Source organism: Diabrotica undecimpunctata, chromosome 2 (genome assembly GCF_040954645.1).
Source record: "Diabrotica undecimpunctata isolate CICGRU chromosome 2, icDiaUnde3, whole genome shotgun sequence".
Lineage (NCBI taxonomy): Eukaryota > Metazoa > Arthropoda > Insecta > Coleoptera > Chrysomelidae > Diabrotica > Diabrotica undecimpunctata.
This window is the reverse complement of record NC_092804.1, coordinates 47185602-47202593: the sequence shown is the minus strand read 5'-3', so window position 1 is coordinate 47202593 and position 16992 is coordinate 47185602. Positions and strand designations below refer to the sequence as shown.

The window sequence follows — 16992 nt, the reverse complement described above, 5'->3', positions numbered from 1 at the left end:
CGAGGCAGCACTGGCCTGTATTGAGCAGCAAGATGATGCTATAACTAATGATTTATTATGGCTGCGGCGCTGGCGTAACAAGGCAGCCAGCAGAAGAAGCAATAACCTTGCTCAAAAAACAATCAAAGACTTCCTTGTTAAAAATGATAATTGATTCACATGTAGTGTATTTGAGATTCAACTGTTTTAAGGTTATGTATTATTAAATGCGTTTTATACCAAAACAATGTGTGTTTGTCCTAATTTTTATGTTAACCTAACAATCGTCTTTATATTGTACTATATTTAGATTACGTTCCGTATTATCCGAGTTTTGCCGTATCCGAGGTACTCTCGGTCCCAATTACCTCGGTTAATCGAGGTTCTACTGTACTACAATATATATGTTTTAGGACTCAATCCTCCAGTTTGGCAGGGTGGCGAAAGCGAATCCTTATCTCGTCTAGAACGTCACTTGGAGAGAAAAGCTTGGGTTGCATCATTCGGCCGCCCTAAGATGACTCCCCAATCACTACTTCCCTCGCAAACTGGCCTTTCTCCTTACCTAAGATTCGGCTGTTTGTCCACAAGACTTTTTTACTACCAGTTAACAGACCTCTATAAAAAAATCAAAAAAGCGTTTCCACCGTTATCGCTACACGGACAGCTGCTATGGAGGGAGTTCTTTTACTGCGCTGCTACCAAGAATTCGAATTTTGATAAAATGTTCGGTAATCCCATTTGTGTACAAATTCCGTGGGACAAAAATGCAGCGGCTTTGGCAAAATGGGCAAACGTAAGTACATTATTATTATTTTCTTTGTCTACTTCACTTACCTAGATTCTATATATTATATTTAGTTATAATACTTACATACGAACCTAACGTTAGATGCATCACTTGATAATTTCTCGTTTCTCTTAAATTTTTTGAAGGCGTGACCATTTTGTTTTTTTTTATCTAATATTATTTTAAATTGTTCATGCTTCCCTTTACCTTACCTTTCTAATATAGCGGCTATAGCTCAGCGACTATATTACTGTATTAACAATCTGAGCGCCAGGAATTTTTCAATTTCTAATTTTACTGAGCCACCATCTCTTTAATTCATGCTAGGAGCGCTTGCGCGACCTGAAACACTAGACCTTAGCCAGAAGTGTACATAAATATTACTTTTACTTTAACTTTCTACGTTTGCTTCATGCTTTCTTTAGATTCAACTATCTTTTACTTGAATTATAGTTAACGTCGCTATCTATAAATAAAATTGCGAAAGTTTATCTCTGGAAGATTAGATGTGTTTTAAATTTAGTGGTCAACACATAGTTCAGAGACACATATTGGTTTCTATTTCAGAGAGGCAGTTTTGCTACAAATAGCTCAATGTGAGTGTGTGAGATGACATGACAGTGATGAACGCTACCATTTTGCTGTTACTTTCGTTTACCAGCCGTTTAAACGTCTTCAGCCGACTCTAGAATTTGTGTCATGCACGAGAATTCTGTCGTCGGCTGACGGCAAGGTTACTTTGATAGCAAGAAACAGGACCCCTTTTACTGTCATGACAGTGTGAGATATGTCTTTGATTGTGAATGTGTGTTTGCTGACTTGAGAAAAACGAAAACTGTGTTCTCTGGTAACCATTGTTCCTGCAAGCCGTTTATACTTCTAAGACCAACTTCAGAACTAGTGTATTGCACTAAAATTCGTGTTACCGATAGCTTGTGTTAATGACCAGGCCTTGTCGGAGTTCGACAGATAGTCTCAATCGTTGCCAAGTCGGGTGAGAAAATAGTTGCGGCTATTTTCTCGGTGGACGGACAGGTATCATTGAGTAGTAAGATTGCGAAACCGCAAAAAATCAATCTCCCTCTGTTCTGGGTAAGGAAAAGAATTTGGTTATAGAAGGGTTCGGCAAGCTAGCGAAGTAACTTCGAGTATATCAACGTACTCGCTCAAGAGTTCCTCAATGCAAGCCTGCATTAAAATGGACGGAATATAAAGTCTTTTGTGTTGGCTTCCGTGTTCGTATGTGATCTAAGTAAGAGCAGGAACTTTTTATGGTTTCTTGGGTGTTTGAATGAGGGCCGTTGATGATTTTGAGAGTAAAGTTTCTGTTGAGAGTGTTTATTCTCTCGATAATTGTTGCAACAGTTGAGAATATGAATTTCACGAGATGAGAATCTCCAGGGTTTGTTGTTAACAATACGCAAAATTCTGGGTTCGGCTGTGAGCAGTTTATGTTCCTGATAGTTTTTCAGGAGGAAATATAAGTTAGGCTTATACTCTATACCGGGTCGAATGAAGGTTTTCTAAGTATGTATGAGAGTTTTTGTGTGTGTTGGTCCGATTCTTCCTGTAAGTGGTTTGAGGACGCGGGCTCGATTTCTAACCCTATCTAAGTTGCCTTTAGATCAGATTCCCAGTTGGGTGTCCTAGTAAAAAGAACACACAAACAGAAAGCTGTATGGCGGATATTGAGCCTTTCTTCCATCAAATTCAGGTGGAATTAGTCGTCATCACGAACAGTGACTTTTAGTGATGTTTTTGGGCTGCAAAACACAATGGTTTGTATTTTAGCGGCATTACGTTTAACTCTATATTTATTGCACCATTTTTCGTTGCCGTTTAATAGAGCTTGTATAGTGAGTACTGGGATGTTAAGATTAGAAATGTTGGTGTTGTATATTATATACAACAAGGGGCCAGTAATGAGCCTTGGGGGACTCCAACTCGTGGAGTGAATGGGGTTGATAATGGATAACAAATAAGAGCACTGCCTTTCTATTTATCTTCAACTAACCAGTAACAGTGACGAAATGTGACCGGAGCATTAATGCTTAGATAGAAAGGATAGATCTGTCATAACTTCTGAATACTTTACTTAGTTTTCTGATAAGAATTTCTTTTATAATATACTGTTTTGTGACTCGCGTATTATTTAAAATTTCTGCAGATGATGGATTCATCGTATAAAAAATCTCTTACTATGAAGTAAAAACTTTGTAAATTGGTATACAATTTTTGGTTGGTTGTTGCCACTCTGTGGATCTATTTCTATTTTACAAAAGAAGTTTTTACTTCAGTAAGTTTATTAAAACAATGGCATACAGCCACCCACTGGGAACTTCCCTTTTAAACATAAAAAATCCTTATCGAAATCGAATCGAACCGAATTATATAACTATCGAAATCTTTATCGAAAAATATAAACTTTTATTAAAAGTTTAAATTGTTTCTGGTAATATTTCTTAAAAAGATCTACCTACTTCTATGCTTTCGGTAATCGATTTTTATATTATTTGTATTTGTGGCATATTTAATGTTTATTATGTTCTCTTAAGAACTCTATGATGCGTATATTTCTTGCATATTGTGACTACTTGCCGCTGAGTGACACATAGCCTTTTTTACTACCAACTTACAGGTTACTTTTCAATGATTGCTGTGATATTCCCTATAACTCTTGCAGTAGTTCACAAAGCTTAGTTTATCTGTTAGATGTGATGCCTTGAAAAAAAGTGCGTGGACAATTTGATATACTATTTTCATATCAACATCTCTCGAATATATTAATTTCATTCAAATAACTAACATCTTTTTATTCGTTCATGTAATGTGTCACTTTTGGTGCGTGTAATCACTTTTGGTGCAAATATGCTACTATCTTAGTTAAAGTATAGTAAGAGCAGACTGTTTATCATATACTTTGTTTTTATAGGGTCAGACAGGATTTCCATGGATAGATGCCATAATGACGCAGCTGCGCCAAGAAGGATGGATCCACCATATTGCAAGACATGCAGTCGCTTGCTTCTTAACGAGAGGAGATCTTTGGATATCATGGGAAGAAGGAATGAAAGTAAGTTCACAAACATCTTTATAATATTTTGTTAGCACCGATATTTTAGGAAAACCACTTTGTCTCTTAGTAAGTAGGTATATACAAACAGAATAATAGGTAAATGTGATGTAATAAAGTTCAAGTACATTTCGGGCACTTAAGGCTGTTAGAGACTGCTATTTTTAAACATTAACTATAATTTTTAGTATACTCAAATATCGATGGTGAAAAATGGAAACCCCATATATCAATTTTTACTGAAATTATGTTTTTTGTTGCGTTATAATCAGTTAACTATCACTTTAAATTGAAGTTAACTTCAATTTCCACTTCGGATTTCCGAAGCGAAATTGAAACGCCAATAAACGTAATTTAACCTTTAATTGTGACTTATTCCCATTTAAATAGTAACTTTATCAACAAGATCAATTTTGTTGTTAGTTTAATGTTTCTCACCATTGGGGTGGCTTGAGACTATTTGTTCTAAAGTGTCCCTACACGAGTTCAAACTACTCCACCATGGGCACATTGGAAAAATGATGCATGTAATTTTTTTTTCATAAACTATTTATAAATTTATACCTAGTTCACAAAAAATAATATCGTGAAACATTATACTAACTAGTCCCATTTTTGCTGGATTTCCTAATAAACAGTGCCAAAAGACAAGATCCCGATAAAAATGTACCAAACTACCCCACCCAACCCTACCTAGGAGGTTTCCATTCTTCACCATCGATATAGTAAGTGAAATAACTTATATGATTGTTTTTTTAAAGGTATTTGAAGAACTTCTGTTAGATGCCGATTGGTCTGTTAATGCTGGTTCCTGGATGTGGCTATCGTGTTCCAGTTTCTTTCAACAATTTTTTCATTGTTACTGTCCCGTAAAATTTGGAAGGAAAGCTGATCCCAATGGTGATTATATAAGGTACGGGATCAGAGAAAACACAAATCCTTATTTGGTCCACTAATTACATTTTACAATTTTACCCAGTTCTTAACATAAACAATGTACAGTGCTAGCCAAAAGTCCACTCCCCCTCTTTCATCTTTTGAACGGTTATACTTATAATAGTGAAATTCGGAGGGGGAAATAAACATACGTAGGCTTCTCAACTAGTCATAACAGGTGGCCTACTAGTGGTAGATGACGTAACACAGCCACTGTGACCAATAATTTTAAATGGAACCTTATCCCAAGTGATGTTTCGTTTGAAAGGCATTGAACATAATAATTCAAACATACTAAAATTGTTTTTGGGTTTAAGCTGATTTTGATGAATAAATTACATCCTAAAATTGTAGCTTCGCATTTAATTAATAAAGATTTAAGAACCAGTTAAAACCACTAGTAAAAAAATGCGCCAAAAATCTAATTTAAAGCTTCATTTGTTTTTGACCATTGTTTACTTACATTTCACCTTACAGGGACCCTCCCTCTTACTGCATACTTCCATTGATGACTGATGTAGAATAACTTTTGTAATTACTGTTGTTACTGTTAGAATTATTGAGACTAAAAGAACTTTATAAAACAGAGTTAAATCTAAAATTACCATAAGTAAATACCACAGTTTAAAATTCAGCAAAAAATGCAAGCATGTCCTCGCTCTTATTTTTATTTATTTCTTTTTATTTTAAATGAGAGCCCTTTCATTATTGCATTTGAAATTTGTCGGAATATTAATTGAACAACAACACAACAATTAACAAGGAATCATATCATCAATTAAAATATTTTACACCTAATTTCATTTTCCCCTACTTCCGTATTTTCTGTCACTATTGACATCCAGTTCCATTCAACTAGAAAAAGAGAATATAAAAGGTAAAAACACTTTCTTAACCAAAAACCTTAAACATTTGTTTGAACATAACGCTCAGTTTAAAACAGTAACAAAGTCAAAGTTAAATTAAAAAATAACTCCCTTTCGTAACAATTTTGGTTATGGAAACTTATTTGAACATAACGTTTATTGTAATAAATAACAAAATAAAAATTAAACTAAAAATATTTCTGTAGCAAAATGACCTTCGAATTATAACAAATCTATATTATAAACAGCAGGCACACGTACGCATTAATGAACACACATCAGAAGAGTTTGAAGTTAAAAGAGGAGTGCGACAGGGGTGTGTATTGTCACCACTACTATTCAATGCATACTCTGAAGAAATTATGAAAAGAGCTCTTGAGGGAGAAACAGCAGGAATCAAGGTCAATGGAACACCAATTAACAACATTAGATATGCGGACGATACTATCATAATAACAGACAACCTCCGAGACCTCCAAAAGCTAATGAACAAGATAGTTGAGTATGGAGAGGAATATGGATTATCAATAAACACCAAGAAAACCAAATTTATGAGGATATCAAAAACCCAAAATAATGGTGAAAGCCTGACAATGAACGGTAGTGCTTTAAAACAAGTTGAAAACTACCACTATCTTGGCACAATAATTAATCACACAAACGATTACTCCAAAGAAATCAAAGTTCGAATAGAGAAAGCACGTACAAACTTCAATAAAATGAGAAAGGTACTTTGTGCAAGAGAACTAAAATTGGACTTGAGAGTTAGGCTGGCAAGGTGCTATATTTTCTCGACTCTGCTTTATGGAATAGAAGCATGGACACTTAACGCGTCGACTGCTAAAAAGTTGGAAGCATTTGAAATGTGGGTGTATAGAAGAATCCTGAAGATATCATGGACCGAGCATGTAACAAACAACGAAGTCATGAGAACAATCAACAAAAGAATGGAAGTATTGGAAACCATCAAGACACGAAAGCTGCAATACCTGGGGCATGTTATGCGTAATGAGAGATACAACCTACTTCAATTGATTATACAAGGGAAAATCCAGGGCAAGAGAAGTGTAGGAAGAAGAAGAATCTCATGGTTGCGTAACTTAAGGGAATGGTACGGATGCACATCAATTGAACTATTCAGAGCAGCAGCATCTAAGATCAGAATAGCCATGATGATTGCCAACCTCCGTCGCGGAGATGGCACGTGAAGAAGAAGAAGCAAAATTTCAAAATACAACATAACACTGGTAAAAACTCGGTCGTGAAGTAAGGTTGTTATATTAAAAATAAACTAATATGTACATGTACCTAAATGTATTTTTTAGGAAAACATTTAATGCCACCTATTCTGTTTTATACGAATATGCTAATTTCTTCTATTTTTTGAGTTTGCAAAATGACAAGGTCATAAAATTTTGATTTTGAATTGATTATTACCTCTAATATACTCGTTTTCGACTGAAAGTAGAGATCTATTACTCAATCTATTTTGGCTCATCGAATAGCGACATATAATTCTTTTTAGCGTTGAAAAATTTCTTTCCGCTGAAGCCGATGCTATAGGAATGGTTATAACCATAGATATAAATTTGTACAACTCTAGCATGCATTCATATAAATCATTTTTAAACATAAAATTTAATAAATCAGAAGGAGACTTACAATTTTCAAACATTTGAGGGTCACTGTACAATACAATTAACTCAGTTTCTAATTAAATAGTATCAAAAAATGGATATTGAGTTAATAAATCATTATATAGTTTCTGGTGGAAATCTTTTGAATATAATGGAAATTATTCAAATAATAAATCAAAATAGTTTAGACTTTGTAAATTACCAAATCTAATTTTTGAAAACAATTGCCAAATTTAAGAATTGAAAAAACCACATCTGTTGGTTCAAAAATTAATTTAAATGTTTTCAGCAAAAAACAAAATTTGTCATCTTTTAAAAGACATTTGAAGCCTCTAGCCTCCCTGACACTTTGATCGTCATTTTTAAAATCGCCACTATTTAAAATAAAATAAACACATCAATTAATTTAGCTTTTTTGCGCAGCAGCAAAATTTGGCATTCTGCTATCACAAATTTCTTTCAAAATATGACGTCTTTTTTCTTTTTATGTAGAAAAAGCACTTATTATGTAGAACGATCTGTTCTCTCAGAAACAATGCTTGAAGCGAACGGCGAAATTTCTATTGATAGAGCCTAATCTTTAAAACCTATAGTATAACATTTCGGTTTTGAATTGTGGCAACAAATGTGAGTCATTTGAAATATGCCTATAAGACGCTGAAGTTAAACTTTCGTTTAGGGAAAAAATAAATATACCATTTTAATTGACTATTTGTCTTATTTGTAAAATTATTATTAGGGTTTTTAAGAACCGTAACTATACGGAGAGAAATTTGTTTTATGAACAAAACGTACTAACTTTTTCAAACCAGGATGATTTTTTTTCTAGTTTGAATAAATCAGTTAATTAGGTGGTAGTAGTGTAAAGTTTTACTTAAGTATGAGACACATCGAACTTATCGTTCAAAAGTTGTAACGAATAAAAATTTCAGTCAAAATTGACAACTTACCCTATATATTATTAAACAATGGAAGCAGACACTTTTTAATGATCATTTGTTATTTCCCATAGGGGCCTCCATACGAGGTAGCAGTATGTACAGTACCTAATGACTTACCCTGTATGGTATATAATTAATTCAATAAACAAAACAATATTTTATGCTGATAAGCAGTAAACCTTATTATTATATTATCAGTAACTGATACTCTTTTTTATAGAAAGTATCTTCCAGTATTAAAAAACATGCCAACTCAATACATCCACGAGCCTTGGTTGGCTTCCGAGAAAATTCAACAAGCTTCGAAATGTATCATAGGGAAAGATTACCCTTTACCAATGGTTAACCACGGAGTCGCCAGTAGAATAAACATTCAAAGAATGAGACAGGTGTACCAACAGCTGGCCAATTACAAAATGGTTGAGAACGCGAGGTTTGAAGTCAAAGAACAACAGATTAGAGAAAATTCTATTATAGATAGTGCTGTTTGAAATTTCGGAAAGCGTATTTAGTATCTGTAAATAAAAATGAGGGTTGTTAATAATGTTACAGTACCTTACATATTATGTCTTCTGAATGGCAATTTATTTCACTTTCTATAAAAATTGTATAAATATCTTAAATAAATCCTTTGCAGATACAATACACAAAGTACAATACACTAGAAGTAGATCAAAATTATATAAGGCCTTTTATTTTAAATAGGAGTGCTTGTTGTTAAGAAGTCATTCGTAAGAGAGGTATACTCGTTTTCATCGTTCTTGGCGTGTGCCTGAAATAAGCTACTACGGAATTTTTAATATTCGTCTCTCTCTGATACACAGATGCGTAATTCAATTGTGCGAGTCACGTTCGTCATAGTAAAGTGCGATGAGAAGGGAATGCAGAGACCACTCACGTCTCCCAGTATTGTAGCAATAACACCGATGCGTTTGGCCGATACGGTGTCGGTGATAAGTTCGGCCTCTTTACGAATACAGATAGCTGGAAGTGACGTGTTTTTTCTAACATGTTACCCTGATCTGTGCAGGTTTGAAGTAGCTGATGAAATAGTTTTTATAAGTAAACAGTTTTTAATTAATTAATAGTTTGAGCTCTTACTGTGTGGAATTCCATTACATAAAATAATACTCTCGACACCTTAAAAATTCCAGTTTATTATAAATTAACTCTTTCTCTTCCGATACCCATTGCAATAATGACTTGTGGCATTGTTCTTGAATGAGCTGGCTAATAGGTTTATAATTGTAGCAATTACCATTGATATTTTATGTTGTTTTAGTCGATTTTAGTCAGTCATTGTTGGAATTTGTTCCGAACAGTTTTACTTATTATTTTTTGTTGTGAATAACTAATTGTTCTATTTAATAAAAAAAATGCCGGGAAAAACGATAACAGGAGAAATGCGACAATGTGTAGTTCATTTATTGGAGTATTTTAAAAAAGAAAAAGAAAACAACTTTGCTTTCGTTATCATCGGTATTCATCGGTACATGAACGAGTAGCGGACGCTTTGAAAATCAGTCTTCGCACAGTGACAAGAATAAAGAGTGAATACAAGACAGGGGCAGCTCTTACTACACCAGGAGAGTCACGTAATGTACAAAAAAAAAGACTAATGATGTCAGCGATACTATAAAAGGAGAGATTAGAAATGTACTGTATGGCATGAAAGCAAAAGAAGAGCACGTTACAATTAAAGTTCTAAATACACAATTAAGAAACAAGCATCTCTATGACGGTTTGATACAAGTTTGTGGCGTCTTATGAAAAATTGTGGGTTTTCATACAAACTAGAAAATAGTAGACGAGTGCTATGTGAAAAACCATGTATTGTCTCCAAACGAATGTATTTTTTCAGGCATTATATGAGAAATTTTTTAAGTCCAAGCCTTCAGTTCGTTTTTTTAGATGAAACATGGATATTCCTAAAAGGGGCATATAAACGTACTTGGCAAGATGACTGTGTGAAAAGCATCAGAAAAGGACACGAAAATACAAGTAAACACTTTGTTGTTTTACATGCCGGAAGTAGGCAAGGATTTGTTAAAGATGCTGGATTACTGTTTTCTACGAAATCGAAGAGTGCAGACTATCATGATTCTATGGATAAAGAGTCTTTTAAAAAGTGGGTCTCCGAAAAGCTGATACCAATGTTGGAGGAACCATCTCTAATTATTATGGATAATGCCTCATACCATAGCTCTTTAATAAAAAAGTTACCGAATGCCAGTTGGAAATAATCGGACTTACAAGAATGGTTACAAGCGAAAAAAATAATTTTTGACGGCGATTCGGGCAAGACAGAGCTATTGAATCTTTGTCGCTAGAATAAACCATAAAATACCAGGTACGTTATAGACGAGCTACTCCAAGAACATGGGCATCAGGTTTTGAGATTGCCTCCATATCACTGTCAATATAATCCGATTGAGTTGGTCTGGGGCATTTCTAAACAATACTATGATCGTCATATTGGAGAACATGGACGTGGAGATGAAACAGTAAAAAAAGTTTGGGGCGATGCATTAGCTGAGACAACACCTGCAGTGTGGGCGAGTTGTGTTAACCATACTGAAAAATTAATTCAGGACGACTGGGCAAAAATGGTCACATATGATGAAAATGAAAGTAGGATTATCATCGATTTGGCGGAAGATTCCAATGATGAAGACAGTTCCAGTGATGACGCTGACTGATTAGCTAATTAATCAAAGTCAGTACGTTGTAACAGTTCAGAATTCGCTACAGTGCTTAAAACTTAAAAAATCTGTATCATTTTTTAATTAAAGTGGGTTAAATAATTAACACTTTTTTGGGTATATTTCAAAATCCTTTTAAAATGTACTTTTCGTTATATCCTGTCCTATTGTACTGCAAACTAGAAAAATACTTCTTCGCAATTTATACGTATATTCCGTTATTAGAAATTTAATGAAAAATAATTTATAATTTTCTTTTATAACTATTATTTCGTTTGACATACATTACATTTTGCTCCGACGTTTTTACACGCACACGCCAAGAACGATGAAAACGATTTTTTTATAGACATATGCAGTATTGACACTTGCGTTCAAATTATATTTAAATTTTGTTTATTTTTTATTTATTTATTATTGATATTAATTATTAATAACCTCATGTTATGTTATAAGATTACGTTTTTCTTGTAATAGAATCGACAAGAGAGTAAATAAAACAAAATATTATCAAATTTAATGGGTATTTATAATAATAGTTATCTATTTTTATCCAGAAATTTAACTTCCTAAAAAAGACAAGCCGCTGTTAAGTAACTATCAAAATTGGGCACTTGGTTCTAATCCACATATATTTTAAACTTTTAGTTTAAAGTTTAAGTTTATTTCTTGAAAAAGTATACATTACTCTATATACAAAAGTATTAATGTGTACATATTTTAAATACGACTAGGTATCTTCTTCTTTACGTGTCGTTTCCCCTCAGAAGGTTGGCAACCATCATACCGATCCAAATCTTCGAAGCCGCCAGTCTGAACCATGCTCTTAGATTGTTTAGCCAGGAAACGCGTCTTCTATCTCAGCTTTTTGGCCCTTGTATTTTCCCCTGCATGTTCACCTGCAGTAGTTCATAGCACTCAACTCTCATAACATGGCCCAAATATTGCAACTTGCTAATTTTAATTAGGACGTCTTTTTGTTTTGCCATTCTTTCCAATACTACGTGTACTTATTCTAAGTATTTTTCTGTAAGCCCACATTTTAAAAGCCTCCAATCTATAGGCGATCTGTTCTTTTAGCGTCCAAGTCTCCACTCCATACAGCAGCACAGAGAACACGCAACACCTCAAAAGTCCAACTCTTAATAGGTACGATCGACAAATCTCTGTTACACAAAACATTATTCATTTTGCTAAATGCATATCTTGCTTGTCAACTTCTAGATTTTATTTCCTCAATAAAGTCGTTGTTCTTATTAATTTGATTCTAAATATTTGTATTTTTAGACTTGTATTATTTGTCTCCGTGAATCATTAGGCTCTCTTTTGTGTTTGTTGTGATTTAGCGATTACCATAAAGTTTTTTTCATATTCAGAGTTCGACCTCTTTCTTGACCACAACTCGATTTACTAGTTGCTGTAGATCATCGAGACATTATCAGTTCTTATTACAAGTGTATCTTAAAATGTTAATAGGTTTTTAGTTTAAATATGATAGGTGATAATGTGCATCCTTGTCTAACAACCCTCCTTATTTCGAATTCATCCAAAAGCTCTTTCCATTTCTTCATTATAGCTGTTTGATTATAGTAAAGTTCGGTAATAATTCTAATGTCCTTTGTATCTAAATTCTTTCATCGGAGTAGTTTTATGAGACCGCTGTGGCTGATTTTATCGTATGCTTTATTGTAGTCTAAAAAGTAGACGTACAGTGGACGATTTATATCCTTGCACCTTTGGACCAACACAGTCATGGCAAATAAGGCTTCTCTTATTCCAAGAGCAGTCCTGAAGCCAAATTGTGCCTCGCATATATATTATTGCAGCCTTCAAAAGAATGTTCTTCTTCTTCCTCTTTATAAGCAATTCTGCTTGTTCATTGACGGATTAATACCTCTATGTAAGCTTATCACTCCATCTTTTGCGTGGTCATCCGACACTTCTGCCGATTGGTGACTTATCTCTTGCTATTTTGACGACACGGGTCTCCTCCATTCTGCTTATGTGGTTATTCCATTCTTTTTTTTATTTTGTGTCCATTCATTTATACACTGTATGTTACATTTTCCTCTAATGTCTTCACTTCTCTTTCGATCTCTTAGCGTATTTCCTGTAATTCTTCTCAGCGCTCTCATCTCTGCCGATTCCAGTAACCACTGCGTTATGGCTGTGTCGGGTCTTGTTTCTGAGGCATATGTCATTATTGGTCTTACACTGGCTTTATAAATTCTTGATTTCATCTCAGTGTTAATGTGTCTGTTTCGCCATATAGTGTTATTAAGGCATCCTGTCAGTCTATTTGCTTTTTGTACTTGATCTCTCTATTCTTTGTCAGGTCTCCATAGCTAGACAGTGTAATCCCCAGTTATTTTATGTCCATTACTCGTTCAATACTGATGCCATTAATTTCTATTTTACATTTGGTTGGTCCTTTGCTGACTACTATTGATTTAGTTTTCTGAGATGAGATTTTCATATTAAATTCTTTTGCTCTTATGTTAAATCTGTGGACCAGTCTTTGCAGACTATCTTCATCTTGGGCTATCAATATTGCGTCGTCTGCGTAACAGAGTACTTTGATTTCTTTGTTTCCCATTCTGTATCCTTTTCCTTTGTTAACGCTTTTGATGATTTGATTTGATTGAACATCAAAAGAATCTGTTATGAATAATTTTTAAGAATATTTTGAGGGTGCGACTCATCAGGCTAATCGGTTAATGCTTAGAGTATTCTTTTGCATGTTTTTTTTGGGTAATGCGATGAAAGTAGACTTCTATATACAATACAGAAAAATACAATAAGAAAGGTTTCTTTAGGAATAGTTCCTTTATTGTACATGGAGTTATACAAATCTTCTAGTATTTCTATATGCTCCTCGTTAATCAGTTAGATTATTTCTGCTGGTCTTTCGTCTTCAAAAAGTTCCTGGATGTACTCTCCATCTTTTAAATTTTTCCCTGGTATCTAAAATCAGTCTTCCATTTTTATCTAGTAACATGTTGCCCCTATTTATCTTATTCGTTCCATTTAGGTCCCTTAATTTCTTATGCAGATTAAAAGTTTCATTTTTTAATAACAACTGACCTCGGCATACTTCACACCACACGCCTCACACCATTGTTCTTTATTCTTCTTTATTTATCTTCTTATCTCATCGTGAATATTATTGTACGTAATTTTATCAATGGTTTTATATGTTCTTCGTTTTTCCATCAGCTCCAGTATCTCGTCAAATATCCATTATTTTTTCATTTTTGTTTGTCTCAACCCTAATGTATCCCTAGTTTTTCGTAACAAGATATTTTTGATCGTTCCCCATTTTTTAACATTGTCTTCAATGTTATTTTTTATTTCTAACTTGTAAATGTATATGATTCATCTTCACAATTTGTACCATGACGAATTAAGCTGCTGAGCTGACACGTGACCGTAAAAGTGTTTAAGATACTGCACATAAAAGATGTCAAAAACTACAACGACAGCCGATTATTGACAAAGTGCATAATATGATTTTGAACAGGTAATTATTTGTATTTCTGTTACACATTATATGTAGAGTTTCTAAGTAGAAAGTATTAATTTTCTGTCTGGCAATGCTACTATAATGTAATGTCTATTGAGGGCTAAGTATTACAAACATTAACAATTCTACAAACTCGGTTAAATTTTGTATTAGTTGAGTTGTTACTTTTACATTGTCATTGTTAAGCAATCCGCCTGGGACTAATTTTCCATAGTTTTCAACCGTTATTTTAAAACAGTTGCACCATGGGCCCTTGACCTTACTTACAATCGCAGTTTAATATTAAATGACAATATCATTTAGGCTTGGTGCGATATCCTAGAGTGCGAGTCATAGAAGACTACAATTTACTTAGTTAAATTTATTGGTCAAGAACATTCAATATAATAATATATAATAGTCAATATTACTCAATAATTAAGAGAGAGCGGAGGAGATAGACAAAGGGAGAGCGAAAGGGAGAGAGAGAGAGGGAGATAGAGCGATTAAGAGCAATTTTGATTAAGTCATGGCAGCTGTTCGATATCAAGCTGTTTATTTAATTGCATCAGCACCCAAAGGTATGTATTAGATCTCAATCCTTTTTTTAAACATATTGTAAAAACGCCCCGCCTATAAATTTATTAAGTACCTAATGTTAAAAAATCAATATATTTTCATATTCTAATTTTTGATGTTACAAACCATGGATATCGATAACAGATGGAGAATTTGTCCATCTGTTATCTGTCATGCGAACCACGTGACCTGCTCAACTCCACTTCAGTGTTGCTATTCTCTCTACAGCATCAACCACTACTAATATTCATTGTAGCTGGCGATCTTGTCACGCCCTCCATCGCTCTTTGAGCCAAACGGATCTTCTGCACTGTTCTCCTTGTCAGTTGGCTCAACGGTTTGGTTATCTTTTTAATGTGAACCTGGTGACCTAAGTATTTATAGGCGATTATCTGGTCTATGGATCTTGTCCCTACTCATATATCTTCGCTGACTACAATATTTTTCATCATATGGGTTTTAAATATATTTATTTTCAATCCCTTTTCTAGCGAGGAAAGGTAGAGCTGACTTAAAAGTTCTATGGCCTCATCTATCCTATCAGCTATTAGCACAATATCATCTGCAAACCTCAGGTGGCTAAGCTTTTCTTCATTTATGTTTTTCCTTATTGGTCAGTTTTGCCCTTTGAAATATATATTCCAAAAGCGTAGTGAGCAGTTAATAGGATAATAGCAAACAAGAATGAAATATAATGAAGATGCATAAGAATTTGTAAATTTTTAATATGTCTGGAACATATAGAAAATTATACCATTCCTCTTGTAAATTACTATGGGGTTTCATCCCGCTGCAGATCAATTAAAACTAATAAGGATATTAGTTCATTGTTCGATATGTATAATTGAAAAATCTGTTTAATCTTTTGAATTTAATCCACTGTACTTACAAATTCGGTAACATTTTAATGTGTTTATATATCTCTTGGTATTGACGATACTGATTGGATTTTCTGCAGAATGTAAATCATTCTTAGACAAAAAAGTATATATGTATATATTCTTACAAAGTATATATTAAGAGGTTTTTACTTCGAACCAAATAAATAAACGTATTATTGTTGTGAAGGTTTTATAATATATTTATTTTCTTATTGATATTCTATTTGGATATAAGTCTGTAGGTATTAAAATTTATTCTTGTGTGTCATATAATAAACTATTTATTGAAGAAATATGTTTAATTTTTATTACCTGTTTAAATACTAAGCAAATCTCGCCTAAAGATAGAAATACGACCAGTATGATTGTTTTCTTTTACGTAGGTCCACGACAGTCTTTTGAAGCGTTTGGGGTGAGTGTGGTTAAAAATGAAAACAATGAATGTTATACAGTGATACAATTATTTAGAAAAGCAGCTTTGGCACCCATCGCAACTGTTTGTGACTTGGTAAATGTGTGTTATAAATATATAGTTAGAATCTAAACTGATTCCATCCTAGTAAACAAACGATTCCAGAACAGCTTTAAAAGAGTGGTCGCTTACCCTGGAGCAGACGTTAACTCATACCACTACCCACTAATCGGGAATTCAGGTTTAGAGGCAAAATGATTTCTAAACTACCCAAACATGTGGGATAGAATATCACTGCTTTAGAAAACAATGAAACGAGAAAGAAGCTACAAACAAGTAAACTCTATTTTAAGGCTTCACAAAATGTTCTAGGGCAAAAAGGGAGACAAGCAAAGAAAATTTGGATCACAGAGGAAATTCTAGACATAATAGAAGAAACAAGAAATGTCAAATGGAATAAAGAAGAATACAAAATAATTAATATGAGAACTAAAATGAAAATAAAAGAGACAAATGCACTCATAGTTAAAAACTGCGAAGAATCAGAACTGCTAGTATGAAAACATGAATCCTACAACATTCATAAAAAAAAAATAAAGAAATAACTAATTCTTTCATGAAAACCAAAAAAAAAGCATTGTATTGGACCTAACCACGAGGTCCAAGGAGGAATTAAGATTAACGGAATCAGCAT

The 16992-nt window shown here is 33.7% G+C and overlaps 2 protein-coding genes across 3 annotated transcripts in view; one reads left to right on the top strand and one right to left on the bottom strand.

Moving 5' to 3' along the window:
• Positions 1-16118, top strand: part of phr6-4 ((6-4)-photolyase) — a 31005-nt gene extending 14887 nt beyond the window's left edge. Inside the window, exons 5-8 of the mRNA XM_072522806.1 lie at positions 393-775; positions 3702-3842; positions 4604-4755; positions 8443-16118. Of these exons, the coding sequence (XP_072378907.1) occupies positions 393-775; positions 3702-3842; positions 4604-4755; positions 8443-8713 (947 nt within the window). The 3' untranslated portion in view covers positions 8714-16118. The remainder of the gene's footprint in view (positions 1-392; positions 776-3701; positions 3843-4603; positions 4756-8442) is intronic.
• LOC140434496 (uncharacterized) overlaps positions 5504-16992 on the bottom strand; it is a 53267-nt gene continuing 41778 nt past the window's right edge. Inside the window, exon 9 of one of the 2 annotated variants that reach the window (XR_011950057.1) lies at positions 5504-5633. Coding sequence is in view for 1 of the 2 variants with exons in the window: in XM_072522805.1 (XP_072378906.1) it covers positions 5610-5633 (24 nt within the window). In the remaining variant the exon portion in view is untranslated. The remainder of the gene's footprint in view (positions 5634-16992) is intronic. The other variant, XM_072522805.1, reaches the window with a different exon arrangement.